At 50.2% G+C, this 19,430-nt stretch overlaps 1 protein-coding gene across 2 annotated transcripts in view; it reads right to left on the bottom strand.

Annotated features, from left to right (window-relative positions):
• Positions 1-19,430, bottom strand: part of GALNT18 (polypeptide N-acetylgalactosaminyltransferase 18) — a 349,313-nt gene that overhangs the window by 146,062 nt on the left and 183,821 nt on the right. For both annotated transcript variants that reach the window (XM_059067917.2, XM_067038607.1), the window contains exon 3: positions 17,783-17,949. In XM_059067917.2, coding sequence (XP_058923900.1) covers positions 17,783-17,949 — 167 coding nt within the window. The remainder of the gene's footprint in view (positions 1-17,782; positions 17,950-19,430) is intronic.

The raw sequence follows: 19,430 nt of genomic DNA, 5'->3' as shown, positions 1-19,430 counted from the left end.
ATTCCTTGTTCACTCTTCCCGGGCTCCCTCAGGCCTCTTAACAACATTAGACTGCAGTTTTAGGTTTACATAATTTGGTGCTTAATGCGCCTTACTACTAGCCCAGAACAACTGAAATAACTTGTGAAATGTCAGCTTCACACCAGAGCCACCCCTTCCCAGAATGCCCCACTCTGGGTGTGTGGCTGCGCTCAGGGCTTGGCATGGGAGCAGGGGTGTCCAGGAAGGAAGACTGCTCCAGCGGCCTGAGCCCTGGGTCTTTGAAGCCTTGCTGTGTAGACCCGGGTAATCTGCCACTCTTCAAGGAAGTGAGCATGGAGCTGGTCTGCCACCAGGCCAGGTCAGCTGGTCCTGGCCTCCTGGAGCCTGGATATTGGCCCTGCTCGGCAGTGCCTCTCCATCCAAATGACTACCTAAGGTCTTCCCTCAGATGTCTCAAAGGCATCTCACATTCAGCATAGCCAAACCTTAACCCTTGGTCTTTCTCCCCAAACCTGTTCTCCCCTCTCCTGTCCTCCCATCTCAGTAAATGGCACCATCATTCACCCCATCACTCAAGCCAGAAACCTGAACTTCATCCTTGGTCCTCTCCTCTCCTTCACTCCCTACATCCATTCACCAACAAATCCAAATATGGGGTTGGTTAAAATGTTTGCTTGGGTTTTTCCATAAGATCTTATGGAAAAAACCAAACAAACATTTTGGCCAACTCAATATATCTCAAATCCATCCTCTCTTCACTCTCTCCAGTCAACATAGTCCAAATCATCATTATTTTTGCTCTGAAGTATTGCCATAGCCTCCCAAATGATTTCCCTTCTTCCATTCGTACCTATATCCAAACACTTCACCACAGACTAGCCAGAGAGATCTTCCAAAAATATCAGTCAGATCATACCTCTCCCCCATTTAAAACTCACCAGTGTTGCCCATTGCACTGAGAGCAATAGTCTACAAGGTCTTATATGACCAGGCCCCTGACTAATTCTTCAACATCATCTCAAGCCATCCTCCCCGGTCCTTAGCACCCTCCAGCCACATCTGCCTCCTTCTGACTCTGAGAACATGTCAGGCTCTCTCCCACCTCAGGGTCTTTGCATGTGCTGTTCCCTCTGCTGGGAACACTCTCCATGGCTCTTCATGTGGCTGCCTCCTTCTCATCCTTTTATGCTCAGCTCAGAGGGGCCATCTCTAATCATCTAACCTGAACCATGTCCCCTTCCTACATTGATTTACTTCATAACATCCTGTTTACATACTTCATGGCATTTATATGCTCTGTAATCATTTGATTTGTTTCTTGTCTATCTCCCACCACAGACCGTGAGCTCCATGAGGGCAGAAATCAAGCCAGTCTCACATTCCCTGCGGTTAGCACACTGGCCGGGTGACTGTGTTAGTCTTCTGTTGCTACATAATGAAATACCACAACATAGCAGCTTAAAACAACACAAATTTATGATCTCACAGTTTCTGTGGGTCATAAGTTCATGTGTGGCGTGGTGGGATTCTCTGCTCAGGGTTTCACTGGTTTGAAATCCAGGTGTTGGCCAGCAATGTAGGGCTCAACTGGGCCTCAGGGTCCTCCTTGTTGTCACAATTCATTTCCCTATAGTTGTAGGACTGAAGTCCCTGTCCTGCTAGCTGCCAGCCAGGGCCACTCTCAGCAATGAGAAGCCACCTGCAGTTCCCTCCCACATGGCCCCCACAGGCAGTGCACAGCACAGATGTTCGCTTTCTTTCAGGCCTCCAGAGGGCATCTCTGTGACTCCCCTTTCTGCAACCAGCCACAGGGAACTCTGCTTTTAAAGAGCTCACATAATTAGGTCAGGCCCACCAAACTGGTTGGGGACCTTAATTACATCGGCAAAATTCCTTCACAGCAGTACCCACATGAGTGTTGGATTGAATAACTAGAAAAAGTGAGTGTGCACCAGGGGCCAGGAGTCTTGGGGCTCCATCTTGGAACTCTGCCTACACGGTGATCAATACTATTCACTGAATTAAAAAAAAAAAAAGAATCTCCTTCTGGCCACCTGTTTGTATAAGCAGTTGGTCCAAGCTCATGTGGGTCCATCTCTAGGTACAAGGCAGGCAGTTAAAAGAAAAAAAAAAAAAAAAAAAAAAGCCTAGTGGGCAACACGGGAAAATAGAAGAGGGAAACATGGAACTTGGAGCTGAGAAATGTGGGCTCAAGCCTCAGTCCTGCCACCATCTTGCAGTGAGAACTCTGGTGATTCACTACGTCCTCTGACCCTCAATTCCTTCATCTCTAAAATGGGCATAAAATACCTATGCCATAAAATGGAAAAGATTCATTCTATCCATCCATCCATCCATCCATCCACCTTCCATTCACCCACCTGTGCATCCACCCACCACCCGTTCATCAATTCATCTACACAACAACCCCACCTCTCTCTCTCTTCTCTCCCCGCCCCACTTTCCCTCCCTCCCTCCCCCATGGGTGTACCTGGCATAATATAGGAGCCCAATAACTGGTAAGTGGGAGGACGGGATTGATTTTTCCTGCCCTGCAGAATTCAGGGAGCAGCAACCTCACCCACTGCTGGCCTGATGTATCGTATGTAGGAATGTGGAGCACGTAGGTATAGAGGACAGCAACTGGGCACCTAAGATCATGGGAACTCACTCCACAAAGATTAAACAACAACCGTGAATATTCTTTTCAGAGAAAATGCAATCACTTCAGGCAATGCCTCAGCCTCATGCTTGAGCAGCCCGGGTCAGGAACACTCAGCAAAAAATCTTGTTTTCTTTGATCCTCTGCATTAGTTCTCATGTTTAAGCCAAATGAAATTTGACAACACAGACAAGCTTGCAGACATACTCGGTCCGCAGGACTTAGCCAGAAACCTCTTTCAAAGCGGGGGCCAGTGTTCCTTTCTTCAGCATCTAAGCACCTTAGGGCACATGTGGGAGGCAATGGCTCCACTGGGCAGCCTGGCATTAAATCCACCCTGCGATGCTGGCATTTTCTGTCGCATCTGTGAGCGTCAGTTGGTGACAAGTTAATTCCTTCCCGCTGTCTGGGTAGAGAACTCTCTCTGAGACCTCCTGATCTCATCCACAGGATCCTTCAATCAATCCCCTCTGAGACCCAGGTCAGGACACCCTGCCCAGGAAGGAAGCTTGCCTTCACCATTAACCCTGCTGGACATACTCTTTTTAATCTCCATTTGGTTCAGAACCCATGAAAATGCTGACCCCTGATCTAATTTCTAATTCATTTCTGTCGCTCTTCAAATTCACTGGGTCAGGAAGAGTATAAAGATTTGGGTTTGGAAAGTTCCAATTCACACTTCTTTCCCCAGATGAGAGAAACATGAGGTGTAGGATTTTTTCTTGGGTCTTATTCAGCTTTGAGATGCCATGGTTATTCACTCCCAGATGGCAACCACAAGAGCATCAAGCACAGGACCACAAACACACTCCAAGACAGTCCCTCAGGGTTGCAGGTCACAGGAAGTGAAAGAAATGGAGGTGATGCAGCGGAAGAGAATTAGGCAAGCCGGTGAGTGCTCGTGAGCCATGGCACATCCAAATCGCAGCTATCGACACCCAAGTTGGCCCATGGGAAGGCCTGAGCTCCTGCCTCCCTCCCCAGTTCCCTCCCCCACTTCCTGCCCCTGAGAGAGTCCTGCTGAGACGAGCCTCATCAGACTGACACACTCTCCAGCGACTATCACACTGTCTGTCTCCTCTGCAGCCTGGTCAGCTTCCCAGGTGCTGGTCGCTCCCCTCTCTCACTACTGGCCTGGCCCAGGGTACCTGATACAAGTTGCTTCCAAGATCTCAAGATGCAAGGATGTCACCAAGAATGGCATCTGAGACCACAACCTAGGAACAAAATCTACACCTTGATTGCATGACTATATGCTTTTCCAAAAGGATCCATCAGCCCAAAAGGGGTCTCCCTGAATCAATGAAACTAAACCATGTGGCCTGTGCATTGTGAATGTCTCAACTTGTGCTCACAGTGAAGGGAAGCTGCACAAAGCCTGTCTGGACTGGCGGCTTTCTGAGATGTGGGAACCAGCAAACACAAGAGGGAGAGAGTGTGAGATGGAGAAGTTTTCACCAAGGATGTCTGAGACAAACAGCATCTCCAGAGAAGCTTCTATTTTGCATACTGGGAGTCAATCTGATAGAGGCTGCAGACAGGCAGACCATGACCATATCTGGCCTGCCCATGTGGCTTATTCAGCCCACCAAACATAAAAGTGTGATTTCCAACTTGAAAAAGGTCAGCAGGTTTTGCAGGCTAGGAATAGGCTGGAGCCAGCATTGGCTGCCCGTCTGGGATGAACCTGGGCTCATTCTCTTGTTCACCGCAGTCCCCACCAGTCCTCATTGCCTCACCTCTGCCATTCACGTTATCCGTCTAGCCCTGGTAGGTAACTGAGTTTAGACCCCTGAATAGAGTGACAAGGTTAAGTGTTCAGGCTCTACAGCCAGATCCAACTCGGGTTCAAATGTTGGTTCTGCCTTTCTCAGCTGTGTAACCTGTAGCTTTTCCAAGCCTCAGTGCTCTCATCTGTGAAATGAACATGATAATAATAATACCTACCTCATACAGTTGTTCTTAGGGTTAAGCAAAGCAACACATCAAAGATGCTTAGAAACAAATGGTAGCTCTTGTTAGTATTTGTCTACGCTAAGAATCTACCAGCCTGGGGGTGGAGTATATACATGCAGGGGGAAGAAATTTATTCCGATGATAGAAATCCTAAATAGCTCTGTGGTTAGCCCCATGTTGTCCAAGGAAGGGGAATGCTGCCTTCCCTATGGCTTTGCAAACTCTCTACCCCCATCTCTCTGTCTCCATTTTCATTCAGTCATCAGAGTCACTGATGAGTCATCAGAGCCCTGGTGGGGCACAAGTCACTGGGTGAAGCCTTGTGGGAAAAAGAGAAGGAGGAATCGAAGAAGAAGCCTCTATTCAGGGCTAAATAACTGCTGAGTCTCAGTTTCCTCATCTATAAAATGGGGAGAAATATTGGAAAAATCAAAGAAGACAGTGTGTACAAATGCCTAGCACAGTGCCTGGAATGCAATAGGTGACCAATACATGATCATGCTGACACCTTCCCTAAAATCCAACTAGAAAGACACAAAAACAGAGGCAGCTTCTTTTCTCCACCCTCATATCCATATCCCAATTCCATTCAATCCCCAAGGCCCAGCTCAAAAGCCAGCTCTTCCAGGAAGCCCTCCCAGAATGACTAAGACCTCTCCCTGGGTTTCCCCAGCACTGTGGCTGGTGGCACTTATCTTTTTACATTGTGTGTAATGGCTATTTGTCTATAGTTTATCATCTGCACTAGGCTTTGAGCTCTCTGGGAGTAGAAACTGTTTCTCCATCTTTGGATCATTGATTCTGAGTGTGATGCCTCACACTCTGAACATTTGTTGCATGAACGAGTGAGTACGGTTAGCAAAGCACTGGAGCAGGGTCGCTCTCTGGCTCTGCCATTAATCAGATGTGTGATGTTGGGAAACTCATTTAACCTCTTTGGATCTCAGTTTTCCCTCCAGGAAAATGAAGAGCTTGGACTACATTTTAGGGCTACATGTACATTACAGCCTGCTTCAAGCTGCCCGCTGCCCCATAAGGGAAGCTCATCTAGGTGCGAGGGACCTGCAAAGTGAATCCGGGCACCCACTCCCAATAGTAAGTCAGGTGCTCAGAGGAGACGCACCTAAGCCAGGGGAAGCCACTGGAAGTTGCAATACAGGGGCCAGGGAGGAACAAACCAACGGAGCCACATATCCTGGTACCCAAGTGATGCCCTCCTTGGTTAGATGAAAATCAAGCCCCCACTCCAGCAGTACAGGCGGGGTCAAGAGGCAACCTTGGGCTGCCTAGTAAAAACCAGCCTTCCAGTAGCGGCTGCTCGGCATAGCTTTCTTGCTCACTGATCTGACATCCCCCTGGTTTCTTTCTGTTCAAGAGCCTCTTTCCCTAAAATTCTACTTACATCTTGAGCTCCTGAGATAAGGGCTTTTAAAAACAACTAGAACTGAGGCATCTCAGTTTTGCACCTGTGCCAAGGGAGAGCCATGGAGTCTGTCCACTGCCTGCCGTTGTCCTTGGTCTGAATTTTATCTGAGGCAGGAACCACATCTGGTTCACCACTGCCTCTCCTGGGCCAAGCTTAGAACCTGGTGCTTGGTTTGTTGAATGAATGCATGTGAATGACTTTAGGAACAGAAGAGGAGTAAGTCCCTGCGGGCCTGAGCAAACAAGCAGGGCAGTCTCTAAAAAAACAAAACAATGGAGTGGTTGCCCAATTTACAGCCCCTGGGAGTAGATTAGGGCCCTGGCAATTAAAAACAAACAACCCCGCCCCTCCCTCCACTGCAGTGAGTCCACACCTGCTGTTGAACTCTCAGGCCCCAGTCAATTATACTGGCTTCCCCCACCCCCCAACGTTACCTCCAGCACAACCTCCCACCGCAACATCCAACCAGGGGGGTGGTAGTCTCCCACGAGCTCTAGAGGCTAAATTGCAGGACAGATCTGGGCAGCAGGCAGCTGGAGTGGCCACAGGTGCCAACTCTTGTCCACACGCCCCTCTTCTTGCTGAGCACACAGGCCCTGGAGCTGCTGAAGGACACCTGGGTCACTGCGTGGTTTGGGGTAGCCTTTCAGGAAATCAGTCCCACCAGAAGGCATCCCATACTCCAAAGATTTGATATCAGTAGGAATTATATGATTTGTTGGGTTTTGAGCACTTTTCGGTATTGGGGAAGCAGAGGGGGATGTCAGCTGACAGCACTGCCCGGCGGTCAGCTCTGCTTCCACCGTCAGGACCAGTTCGTCTTTTCAAGCTGCTGAGCAAGACAGGCTGAGGACCAAGGGTGGACAAGGAGACCTCTCCTGCTGGTTGCACTGGGGCTGGGCCAGTATGTCTCCGGCCTTTGCCACGGGCAGCTTGACCCCCAGCTGCTGGCAGCAAGGCCCCTGACCCGAGGGCAGGAGACACCTCTCCTGGTTCCTCTCACGCTGCTTAACGCTCCAGCTCCGGGAATTTCCCCATCGACAGATGATCCCACAGCTGAACAGAGGAAGAGGGCCTTTGGGTATTTGGTTCCTGCTGGCTTTGTTAACCAAATACTGGTCACCTTGACTAGTCTGGTAAAGCAAAATGGTCCAAAGCTCCCTTGCTGCAGACTGCTTCCAGGGGGCTCGTGAGCTCCAGAGAAGGCAGGCCCTTTGCCCTCCTGGGGTTGTTCTCCGTTGGCAGGGAAGTATGTTGAAGAGTTCCTGGTTCCCAAAGTCAGTTTCCTTTACTGGTAAAGGAACACAAAAGGGTGATGAACCACCCACACCATTGCCAGACTCAGGCAGGCTCGGCTGTGTGGCGTGCCGGGACCTCAACAGAGTGGCTGGTGAGGACAGCGAGGAGATTGGCGTCACACAGGTTAGAGCCGGAGAAATTGACTGTGCTCTGGGGCAGGCCCACAAAGAGGCGGTGTCCCCAGGGGCCAGGCACACCTACGCATCACTGACTAAGGATGCTCTTTTCACGGGGAGGGGCCTATCAGTGGGAGGTCCCAGCCCCCCAGATGCAGGGAGGCAAATGGATCAAACCAGGGGAGCAGGACACCAGCCTGGTAGTTCAGGGAGCAGGGTCCAGCCTCTCAAGGAAGAGGGTTAGCCAGGGCTAGATGCGGAGCCAGGGGCCTAAGAGTGTCAGAACAAGGCTCCATCCCAGCAGGGAACTGCTGCCTCTTCAGCTGGGTACCCTGGGGAAGGGCGTAACCTGCAGAACCATGTGGAGTTTGTTCAGAGACTGATATGATGGAATCTGTCAGAGATACTCATCTGATTCCCTTCTCCCCCAACAGTCACTGGGCAAAGCAGGCTCAGCCCTAGGGTCAGGGCTTGAGTGGGCAGGGAGAGGTGGGCAGTTGCTGCCCAGAGCAGCCAGGAGCTCGAGTCATGCAAGCCAGGTCCTCGGGAGGGTGCTGCTGGACAACAGCAGAGGACACAAATCTGAGGCCCCGGCAAGAGTACCTCTCAGGCGGATGATGAACAATGAATCTGTCAGTGAGAGGCAGCCCCAGGCAGTACGGAGCAAAAGTGAGAGCCTCCAGGACTCCTGCAGAGTTCAGGACCGGTTGCCTCTGTCTCAAGGTTGCTGGGTACCCTCTCCCGGGCATGTGGGTGGGCCCCAGAAGTCACCCTGGTCAAAGGCACAGAGGTGGGCGGTGATAAGCCTTCTGCTGAGCAGGCTGACAGCCCACGTGCCTGGCTGTATAAACACCTTTAAGCTGCCTGAGTCTTAGTGGTAATTAGATTAGCTATATGGGATTCTTTAAGCTCCATAAAGCACAATACTGTCAGACCATTCTTTTTCTCTGCTTTTCTTATTTTTGCAACTATTCCAGCTGCATGCAAAGCTGTTGGTATTTTTACAGCCTGGAATGAGTATCTCTTGTGTAGGACAGCATCTTTGAAACATTAAACAATGATTAGGCAGGCTCTGGGCCAAGGGACGATGGGGACTTTGCAAGAGTGGAGGGGGACCCAGCAGCTGGTGGCAAGCGAGCTGGGAGCTTGGATTCTATTTCGTCACTACACTGTGATTTTCTTACCAACAATTAAAAATAACAATGATTCACAGTTGTGTGGTTACCTGTCATTCAGCAGGATTGCGAAGGTGCTCCAGGTAGTGGTGGAAGGGGCTGAACCACAGTTAGTGGGGACTTGCACACCACGGCTCACACGGGCACACACAAGCCCAGTGTTATGGACTGAATGTGTGTGCCCCCAAATTCATACATTCAAGTCCTAATCCCCAAGGTGATGATATTTGAAGGTGGGGCCTTTGGAAGGTAACTAGGTTTAGATGAGGCCATGGGGGTGGAGCCCCCATGATGGGATTAGTGCCCTTGTAAAAAGAGGAGGAGACACTGGAGCTCAATCTCTCTCCACACCCAGGCACTGAGGAAAGGCCATGTGAGGACACAGAGAGAAGGCAGCTGTCTATGAGCCAGGAAGCAGTCTCTCATCAGACACCGAATTTGCTAGCACCTTGATCTTGGACTTCCCAGCCTCCAGAACGTGAGAAGTAAACCTCTATTGTTTAAGCTGCCTAGTCAATGGTATTTTGTTACAGTAGCCTGAATGGACTAAGACACCAGGTGCATACATGCTTGTTCACGGGGCTTACACATGCTCACACGCATAAGTGCACACTCATAGGTTCATATATCCACTCACCCATGTATTTACATGCACACACATGTGCACACACACAAGCATATCAACTTCCCCCTATTTCAAAGGAAATAGGAAGCTGTCCCCCTCTCACAAGGTGACCTAAAGCATGGTTGCCAATTGTACGATTTCCACTCAACTCCGAGCCTAGAAGCCTCTGTGCAATGCGTCCCTCCTTCTTACGAAGCCCCGGGCAGAGCTCCAGCTGAGGAGACAGCCACATTTTTCTCTTCAGTGCCTTCTTTGCCCCTTCCTTCTCTGGCCCTGCTGCCCAACATCTCTCTCTGTGGAGTGCACAGAGGTAAGAGAATGAGGACAAAATTCAAGTCAATCTTTTGGAGTCAGAGACCCACGGTGCACCAGAGGCAGGCTTGTTTAATAGTCAAGGGTGTAGGCTCTGAAGCCAGACAGCCTAGGTTCAAATCCCATCTCTGTGTTTGGACAAGTTCCTTTCTCCTCTGGGCCTGTTTCCTTGTTATATAAGATGACATTAATCATGGTTCTTACCGTTGCCACAGAGAGCCGATCAATTTATATAAAGTACTTAGAATAATCTCTGGCACATATGTGATCCAGCTGCGGGGGGAGTAGTGCAGAGTGACTCAAGACTTTTTCAAATCCTGAGCAGACCCCGAACCTTGGAGCTGGGCAAAGGGGCTGGAGGTGTGGGACGAATGTCATTCCCAGAAGACAGCTAAGCAGGGCAAATGTCCCAGAGTCACCACAAGCAAACCTGAGGGGCCTGGCTGCAGGCTACCATGTGGACATACGGTGCAGACTGGCCACTGGACCAAGGAGGGGCACAGCATGGAGTGGAGAGGGGCTAGCGTTGGCGGGAGTCAGGAGACCTGAGGTCCCACCCTGGCTCTGTTGCTCACAGACTGCGGGGCCCTGGCAAGTCACTGCTCAATGTGGGTGCTCAGTCCCCCCCCCTGCCAGAGAGCACCCCCCGGAGAGCCACCTGGGGCTTGACTGGCAGTCCGTCTGCCTCCTGACACTGTGTTGGCAGACAGACAGCTCCGTTTGGCCTGTCTCTCAAGGCCTGCTTACTTCTAAGCCTCCTCCTGCCAAAAGACATGGAAAGCTTTGAGCAAACGTGGCCAGTGAGAAGGCTGGATCCCTGGAGGAAGGATATCCACTGCCCAGGAGAGAGACGGTTCCATCCCAGCCTGAAGCGTGCAAGGTGCTGGGAACTGGCCATTCTCTTGTTGGAAGGCAACAGAAGAGGACAAGCATCACGCTGGTGTAGGCTGGGCAAGTTACTGCCAACCAAGCGCTGATCCAAATCTCCAGGGAATGAGATGCTTAAAAGAATATTTGATATCACCATTGCTTTGATGTGCTTTAAGTCACCAAATTCAGGTTCATTTTTGAAATTTCAAGTAGCGTGAAAGAAGAATGCATGATTTTTTTAAGGTTATCAAAAGAGGACATGAGTTAAGAAAGGAAACAGAGAAACTGAATACAGCAAAGGAAGTGGGGGTGGCTGGATTGTGGGATGGGGTGACTCTGGGACAGCTAGTGGGGGAGCCTGAAAGGGCTCACATTCATTGAGCACCTGCTCTGGGCCAGGTACTGGAATACCTGAGTCATATGAGAGTATATGGGTGGAGTTGGTGAGGCAAGTGTTTAGCTGTGAGCTAAAGTACGTGGCATAAAGTATGTGGCCATTAAAAACCCATTGAGGGAATGAATGAATGAGTGAATAAGTAAATGAATGCCAAGAATCAAAGGCAGAGATGACTCTATCAGCTGCAAATCCTGGTGCTTCCCTCCCTCTGGAGGTCCATAAAAGTTGAATCACTCAGTCCCAGCTAAAGACACTGGCCCATTGGGATTCACCAAAAAGCAAGGTAATTAAAACCAGGAGGCTCTGAGCTGTGGTCCCACCATTGCCTTGAGAAAACAAGGAAGAGGAGCCAGGGAGGGGAGACTTTGCCTCAGAGTGGCAGGGCAGGCAGCCTGGCTGCCATTGTCAGGAATGCCTGCAGAGGCTGGGTAACATAGAAGGGAGGAGGCTCAGGTTGGTCATCTGACTCCATGCATAGGACCTGAGTTCAGGCCACATTGGGGTAACCCTAAGAGAAGCTCCCCTTCTGCTCTGCATTCCTTCCCCTTTCAGGCCATCTCCCTGGGATACAGCAGAGAGGTCCCAAGGGCCCCGCTCCAGGAAGAAACACGCCACCCAGCAGTGCCTGCTGCCGAGGCCAGCCCTGAGGGCGCTTAAGTGTCTGCTGTCCCGCGCTCCTCAGCTGCAGCATGTTGGACAATGCGGGACAACAATTAGAACCGCGATTCCCAGAGAATGTTCCCTTGCATCAGAATGCTCTGGGTAGCTTATTAAAATGCTGATTCCAAGCCTTGTCCCAGACCTACAGAATCAACATGAATTCTTTCATTGAATCAGTATTCATTGAACAACTACAAGAACCAGGCACTATTCTAGGTGCTGGAGATACAGCAATGAACAAAACAAATGTCCCTGTCTTCATGGAACTTACACACTGGTAGAGGGAAAATGTACAAATAAATAAGGGAGAGTAACCAAGTGAGTACAGTCTATCAGAAGGTGACAGATACTGTTGAGGAAACGAAGCATGGAAGGGATGAGGAGTGACGGGGTCAGGGCTGCCATTTGAACAAGGCTGCCATTTTAACATTTGCAACATTTGAACAAAGGCCTGAAGAGGCAAAGGAACATATATCAGAGGGTAAGAGCATTCCAAGAGGCAGGGGGGGGGGGGAAGCAAGTGCAAATGTCCTGAGGCAAGAATGTACCTGGTATGACTCTCCTTATTTTTAATCAAGATCAAACATGAGAGTTTGAGACCACTTTAGCAGAGTGACAGCATCCTACACAGGCGCCAGCCCCTGAAAGAGTGGAGCTTGTTTAGGAAATTGCTAAGGAGGCAAAGGACCGAGACTCAGAGTCCTACACAAGGACCATCTGCAGAGCCTTCAGTCCTTGGCTTCTGAGATGGAGATAAAGGTCTCGAGAAGCTTGGATGAAGAAAGCAGTGATTAACTGCCCCTTTTTTGTGATTGTGAAAACACAGGCCTGACCCCAAAGCAAAGGTGCCCGCAGTCGGGGGGATTTGGGGAACACAAGGCACCAGCACACACAGAACCTATGACAGCCACCTGGAAGACAGCCTGGAAGCTCATTCTCTGGCTTCATTTAGAGTTTTAAACACCAGCGTCCCTTCTATCATGCATTATCTCGTTCAAGCCTCCGAACAATCCCAGAGGTAAGAAGTATACATCCCAATTCTACAGATAAGGAAAATAGGGTTCACAGAGGTTGAGAACACACAGTTGGGCAAGAAGCTAGAAAGAGCTGGAACTGAATAGATGGTCTAATGCCAATTCTGTGCTCTTCCCACCAGAGTGCACTGTTTTAGGGAGGCAAAAAAAGCCAGGGCTGGGCTTCCCTGGTGGCGCAGTGGTTGAGAATCCGCCTGCCGATGCAGGGGACACGGGTTCGTGCCCTGGTCTGGGAAGATCCCACATGCCGCGGAGCGGCTGGGCCCGTGAGCCATGGCCGCTGAGCCTGTGCGTCCGGAGCCTGTGCTCCACAATGGGAGAGGCCACAGCAGTGAGAGGCCCGCATATGACCAAAAAAAACAACAAAAAAACACAAAACAACAAAAAAAGCCAGGGCTGCCTTTAGGGGCTGCATGGCAGCTATTATTACTATTGTTGTTGTTATTGTTTTTATTTCTCTCATTTTAACTCACCCTTAGGGCACCCTTCCAACCTTGCTGCGTACGGCACATTCACCACCATTACCTCGTATATCTTCAGAGACCATGAGGCAGACAGGGCATGGCAAGGCCTGATGTCCCCAAAGGGCACAAAAGAAAACCAAAGTGAAAGACCCATGGCCGGGAGCTGGCAGAACTGAGGCCGGAAACCGAGTCCTCTTATAATAGTTTCATCCCATTTTGCATTTTTTCGCATGACTCCCTGATGGCAGGGGTGGATCTGAGCCATCACTCCCTCCACACACCCTTGGCCCAGGCTGGGCACCCTAGGAATGTTTGTTAGACGAGCTGAGTTGGCCTGATGTGAAATGAATGAAAGTCCTGTGCTGACCGGGTTGACGCCCCAGAGGGAGCCTGTCAAGGACACGGCCGGAGCCGCCTTCCCGGCCAGGCTGGGCCCTCAGGCAGCCCTCGCCTAAGGCTAGAGGTGACTCACTTCCTCCAAGGGCTGCAGTCTCCGTGTCTCTGCCACCCCTCTTGAGAGCTCAGTACAGGCTGGTCTCGGGGATCCCCATTCCCGGTCGCCACCCCAGCCCATCCACACAGGGACCAACCCCCCTTTGCCTCCGGCCACCTCCCTACTCCCCCATATGCTCCTCCCCAATGGGAGAAAGACCGGCCCTTTCTTCCCTTGTTTCTGTGCCCTGGGTCCCATCCTCTCCTCCCTCCTCAGAAGCCCTGTCCTCACCATGGCCTCAGAGAACTCAGGCACCCCTTCCCCAGACCAATTAAATGACCAGAGCTAAGGCACGACCCTCCTCGCTTTCCTAAAAGCTGTCCAAGCGATTCAGTGTGCAGTCAGAGTCTTGAGAACAACTGCCTTACGAAAAAGAGAGAACTGCAACACAACACAGCACAATACAACAGAACAAAATAGAACCGAATAACACCGACCAATCGATAATAGAACATATCAGAGCGCTTTGCACATGATAAGAACAACTATTGTTTCTTAAAAGTTTTGTTTCAATTGCGCGTGCCTGTGTATGGGTGTGAGTGGTGTGTCATCCTGGGTCACGACTGGAGACTGGTTAATTGGTAGAAAACCTCGCTCCAGCTCCTGCCTTAGCTCCCGATTCTCCTTCACAGTCAAAATCCCTGATGGAAACATCTACCTCGCAGCTGCTCTTCATCTTCATCTGGCTTCTGGGGCTCCATCCCCAACCCTGCCCACCAAGGTTTCTGTGATCTGCACCTCACAAATCTAATGGCTTCTTCCCAGACTGTGTGTCCTTCCACCTGTCTGTGGGCTCATTCAAACAGATGACTTGTTCCTGAAATTCTCTTTGTCCGAGGAGTCTGTGTCGTCCTCCAGATTCTCCTGGCTCTTCCCTCTCTGTCTCTCACCAGCTAACCTTCTTCCTCCTAACTCCTAAACACCTTACCTTGGTATCCTCTCAGGCTTCTTTTTTGTGTTGTTCTCCCCTCTTCTCTTTGCTACCCTCTCCTCCCAGCCGATGGCTTCAGCTGCTCTGTGTACGAGACTCCAAATCCACATCCCCACGTTTACCTCTCAAGCTCCGGCTGTGCAGTTGGCCAGCTGTGAGGCAGGCTCCCGGGGCTGGAGCTGGGGCTGGGGAGGGGTAATGCTGACAGCACTCAACTTACGGTCACACACTTGTCTGGGTCCGGCAGGTGAGGCAAGCTAGGAAGCTTTACCATCCCCCTTTACAGAGGAAGAAACTAAGACTCTGAGGGTTGAGGGATATCTCCCTGGTCACTCATCCACAGTGAGAAGATCCCAGAACCCATGACTTCAGACTTCAGAGTTCTTTCCCTTCACACCATGCACTGGAATGCAACGTGTGCAAAAGCGATGCTGCGTACTATTCATTAAACCAGAGGTTCTCAACCAGAGCTGTGCAACAGAATCATCAAGAATGCTCTTAAAAGGAGAGACGGCCAGATTCCACCTCAAACCTACTGGGTGAGAATCTTCTGGGAAAGGCTTTTGTTTGTTTGAGCTTCATATTTTGAAGTAATTACAGACTCACAGCAAAGTACACGGAAATACACAAGGAGGTCCCATGCACGCTTCGTCCGGCCTCTCCCAACATTACCATCTTACACAACCGTAGTACGATGTCAAAATGAGGACATTGACGTTGCCACAATGGGAAAGCTTCTCCGGGTCTCTCCAGCAATATAGGCACTCATTTGGGTGCGTGCATGTAGTTCTGTGCAATTTTGTCATGTGTAGCCTTGTGTAACCACCACCACAGTCAAGAGGCTGTGCCACCACTGCAATACCTCCCAGAGCTTTGGGTTTGAAAGCTCCCCATCCCTGACGAACACTGCACCCAACCCACTGCTCCTCTTGCCCCCGCCATCCAGGGAATGACCATCATCCTCTGAGTCACCCTGGCTTGAGGCTGAATCATCGTTCACCAGCCCTCTTTTGGCCCATCTGGCCACAGCCTGTCGGTCAAGAGACCCAGTAGATGCTTCCTTTATGGCATCTCTCAGGCTCATGGCTTGGCCTCAACCCCACATCCACCACTGCTCCAGAGCCCTTGATTTCTTGCCTGTACTGCTGCAACTGCCATCGCATCCAGTTCCCTTCTTCAGGACGCCCGTTTCCCCCCAACAGTAATAAAAACCACAGCCAAAGCTCTTCATTGCCCAGCCCCGACTGCATCACTCCTCTTACCAAAAACTTGCATTGGTTGTCGCCATTTATAAAACAAAGACCAAACCGTTTAAATTCAAATATGAAATCCTCTATATCTGGTTCACTTTCCTTACCTAAATTTCTCAAAATCAGTCTCAGTTTTCTCCCTCTTTCCCACCTGAATGAACAACAAAATGGCCTCCTTCAGGCCATGATAAAGTTCTCACCATGAGGAAGAAATGAAAGGCTTCAAGATTTCCTTCTTCCCGATGCTTTGTTCTTCCTTTTGTGATGTGAGGAGGTGCAGTTGGTTGGAGCCTGGGGATGCCTCTCGCTTGGGGGAAATATACCATCACCCTTGGAAGGACGGCTCTTCCATCCCTGGCCTCCTTGCAATGTAAGAGGTGAGGGGGCCAGCCGGCACGGGTAGAGCAAGGGAGGGTACACGGGCAGCCTAGTCACGCTGTTGTGGTGTTAGCCACTGGGGAATGGGAGCTTTCTCCACTCCCTGGAGCCAAGCAAGGTGATGGTAGGTAGCTGCTCGAGGTCTCCCTCACAATAGACCATCACCTTTAAAACTACACTGCTTATTTGCTGCCACTCTTAGGTGCCTTTTCCTTCCTTCACGTCCATGGAACAATGAGAGTTAAATGATTCATACGCACTGCCCTTCAGAAAGCTCTAAAATCCCCTTCACGGCATTGCTTCTACACTCGCTTCTACAGGATAATAAAATGAAAAAGGAAGTTTGCTTATTAAGATTAAAAATATTTCAGTTATCTGATATGTTTCAGCTTTAATTGATAACAAAACACAAAGTGCGCATCTGAACTTCTCATTACAGCAACGGATTCACTGGGACATTTACTACCTGACATCAGAGAAAACGTTAAAGATAACACAAGCCCAGTGACTCTGTGGTCCTGTGACCCAGTGGTCTATTTTTTAAAGTCAGAAAAATAAATAAATAAATAAATAAATAAATAAATAAATAAATAAATAAATAAAAAATAAAAAAAAAAAATAAAGTCAGGCATTATCCATAGGACATTCATATTAATGGTCCTATCAAGAGCACTGGTTCCTTTCTTAAAATATTTATTTATTTTTGGCTGTGTTGTGTCTTCGTTGCTGCTCGCATGGGCTTTCCCTAGTTGCGGCGAGCGGGGGCTGCTCTTCGTTGTGGTGCGCAGGCTTCTCATTGTGGTGGCTTCTCTTGTTGCGGAGCACGGGCTCTAGGCACGCGGGCTTCAGTAGTTGTGGCTCGCGAGCTCTAGAGCACAGGCTCAGGTGTTGTGGCGCACGGGCTTAGCTGCTCTGAGGCATGTGGGATCTTCCCGGACCAGGGCTCGAACCCGTGTCCCCTGCATTGGCAGGCGGATTCTTAACCACTGCACCACCAGGGAAGCCTAAGAGCACTGGTTCTTAAACTGTCTCAATACATGGTCTCTAAGCTTGGAGAATATTATGGAGATGCTATATGTGGGAGGAATCAGAAGCCATGGAATATGCACCAAGGGAAAGAGGTAGCTGGTAGTAGCTGGAAAAGGCGAGATGTGATGTGAGGGCTTCAACAAGGGCTTGCTGGCCACCTGGGGCTTTGCTCGGGCCAGATGGCACGAGGAACAGGGCGTCCAGAAAAGAGGCTAGACTTTCAACAGCTCTGTTGCTGTTGTTGCATTGGACGTCTTCTACCATCCCCACCATCAACACCACTATGGCCACCACCACCGGCACCATCAACACCTCCACCATCATCACCACCAAGACCAATGGACAAGCTTCCAGGCAAAGGCCAAGGCATGCAGCAAAATGAAATGATGCTTCACAGAAAAGAGTCACTGGAAATGTTCACTGTGTACGTGGAGGGGGTAGAGATCATGGCTATTTATCTTATCGTACTGCACTAGGATGTTGGGGGAGAGAGTTGACAGCCAGTAAGGAAAAGCCTGGGGACCAGGCCCCACTGGAGTGTGGAGAGGGTGCAACTGTGGAGTGAACCTTCCAGGGCGATGACCATCATGAATCTCTCCTCTCTGAGGCAACATCCCAGAGAAGGAAGAGCCGTGGAGAGCCTCAAGAAAATGAGAACCCCGAACAGAGGCTGGTGGCCCCTCCGCTCAGATGTCTGCACGGGACAGGGAGCTGGGCACTCACCATTACTGCTATTGTCATCCACCAGGATGATCTCCTTGAGTAGGTGCGGAGGTGTGCGCTTGATGGCTGAGTGGATGGAGCGCAGCAGCACGGAGAGTGCTTCGTTGACGAAGATGAATACGATGCTCACCTCTGGGAGGCTACTGGGGAATGAGAGGTTGCGGCACCTGGAAAGAAGAGCAGCTGGGCATTTAGATCTGTCACTGACTTGGCTGGGGTCACCCCAGGTGCTGGCCCGCCCATGTCTTGGCTCCAGCTTTGCTGGAGGAGTTAGAAGTCCAGATTCTTCCCAGGGTCTTTTTCTTGATATACTTAAGATAAGCCCTAAGTGTACAACAGACAGGCCCTCAACCACTGAAACCGGTTTGCCCCACTACAGAGTCTGAATTTGTCAGTGACTCCCCCAACTGAAGAGCTGTACCCTTAGTGCAGGGCCTGGAACCCGGCAGGCAGTCACTGAGTGTTTACTGGAAGAATGACTTCATATTTCTAAATCCAGTAGGATGGGAAATGCAACCAAAAGAAAGTCTTAGTTTTTCCAAAATGGCAGCCAGTGCCTAAGTGAGGCCAGACCTTAGATGACCTGCCTCGGGAGAAAAATACATCTCCTTCCAGAGATTCCTACTGCCAGAATCCACTCTGCCTCATTCCAGGAGTCACACTGCCTGGGGCCTCTCCCACCTCTCCCTTATCTCAGGGATTCAGCCTCCAGAAAAGGTTGAAGCCAGAGTCAGAGGCTCAACACACTTGAGGACTGGAAGGACAATTCCAACCTCATTTCACAGATGAAGACACTAAGGCTCGGATAGGCTAGGTCCCCGCCATGTGTCAGCTGTCAAGATGGCATCTCAACTCTGGTTTTCTTACATCTACACCAGGGTTCTTCCTTCAGGGAGAAGTGGTCAGGGGAGAGACTGCCTCTAACTGTCCATTTCCTCCTTAGCTCCACTGAAACCCTAAAGCCATTTGGAGGTCTCTTATCCAAAGGACAGGAGGCAAAATCATAAAAGTCTGCATGCCATTCTCCACGGGAAGAGGAACATGCAACCCTAAAATCAGATCCCATCAAGAGGCCAGACCATAAGAAGTGCCATGGTTCCCAAGGGCATGTCAATTCCTTCCGTTGCAAGCACTGCCTTTATGGGTAGGAAATCATTGTTGGTGCCCTTCTCTGGCTGAAACTAAATACCGTTCCAGAAGGCACTGAGCTCCCATCTTCAGGATACTTGAATGAAAGGAGAGAGCAGCAATTGTAGCCCTGTCCCAGGTGCCGGGCTCAGAAAAGAGGCTGCCTGCTCCCAGGGAGAGGTTTGATCAGGCCACTGATGGTTCCAGGGGTTCAAGGCTGGTGACCATGATGCACTGTTCCAAAGTGGGAGGTGCAGCCAGGTTAGAACATGCAATAATGAGCATAATAGCGCAGGGCTTCTGCTCATCAGTCATTAAAGTGCTGCAGGATAGGGACGGGCCTGCTCTTCCTTAATGAGGAAGGCTGCAGGATAACCAGCACAGAGCAATTTTAGAGAAATCACAGTGGGGCCCCAGCCTGCTTAAGAGCAGGAGATTAATAAACGAAAATCACTGTCTCTATGGTTACCAGAAATTTACAGAAACTTCTCCTATTCTATTTCCAGCTCTCCTTTTCTCT

The sequence above is a fragment of the Kogia breviceps genome, chromosome 7, assembly GCF_026419965.1.
Source record: "Kogia breviceps isolate mKogBre1 chromosome 7, mKogBre1 haplotype 1, whole genome shotgun sequence".
Classification (NCBI taxonomy): Eukaryota; Metazoa; Chordata; class Mammalia; order Artiodactyla; family Physeteridae; genus Kogia; species Kogia breviceps.
Note: the sequence above shows the minus strand (reverse complement) of the source record. Positions and strands in the feature narration are given on the sequence as shown.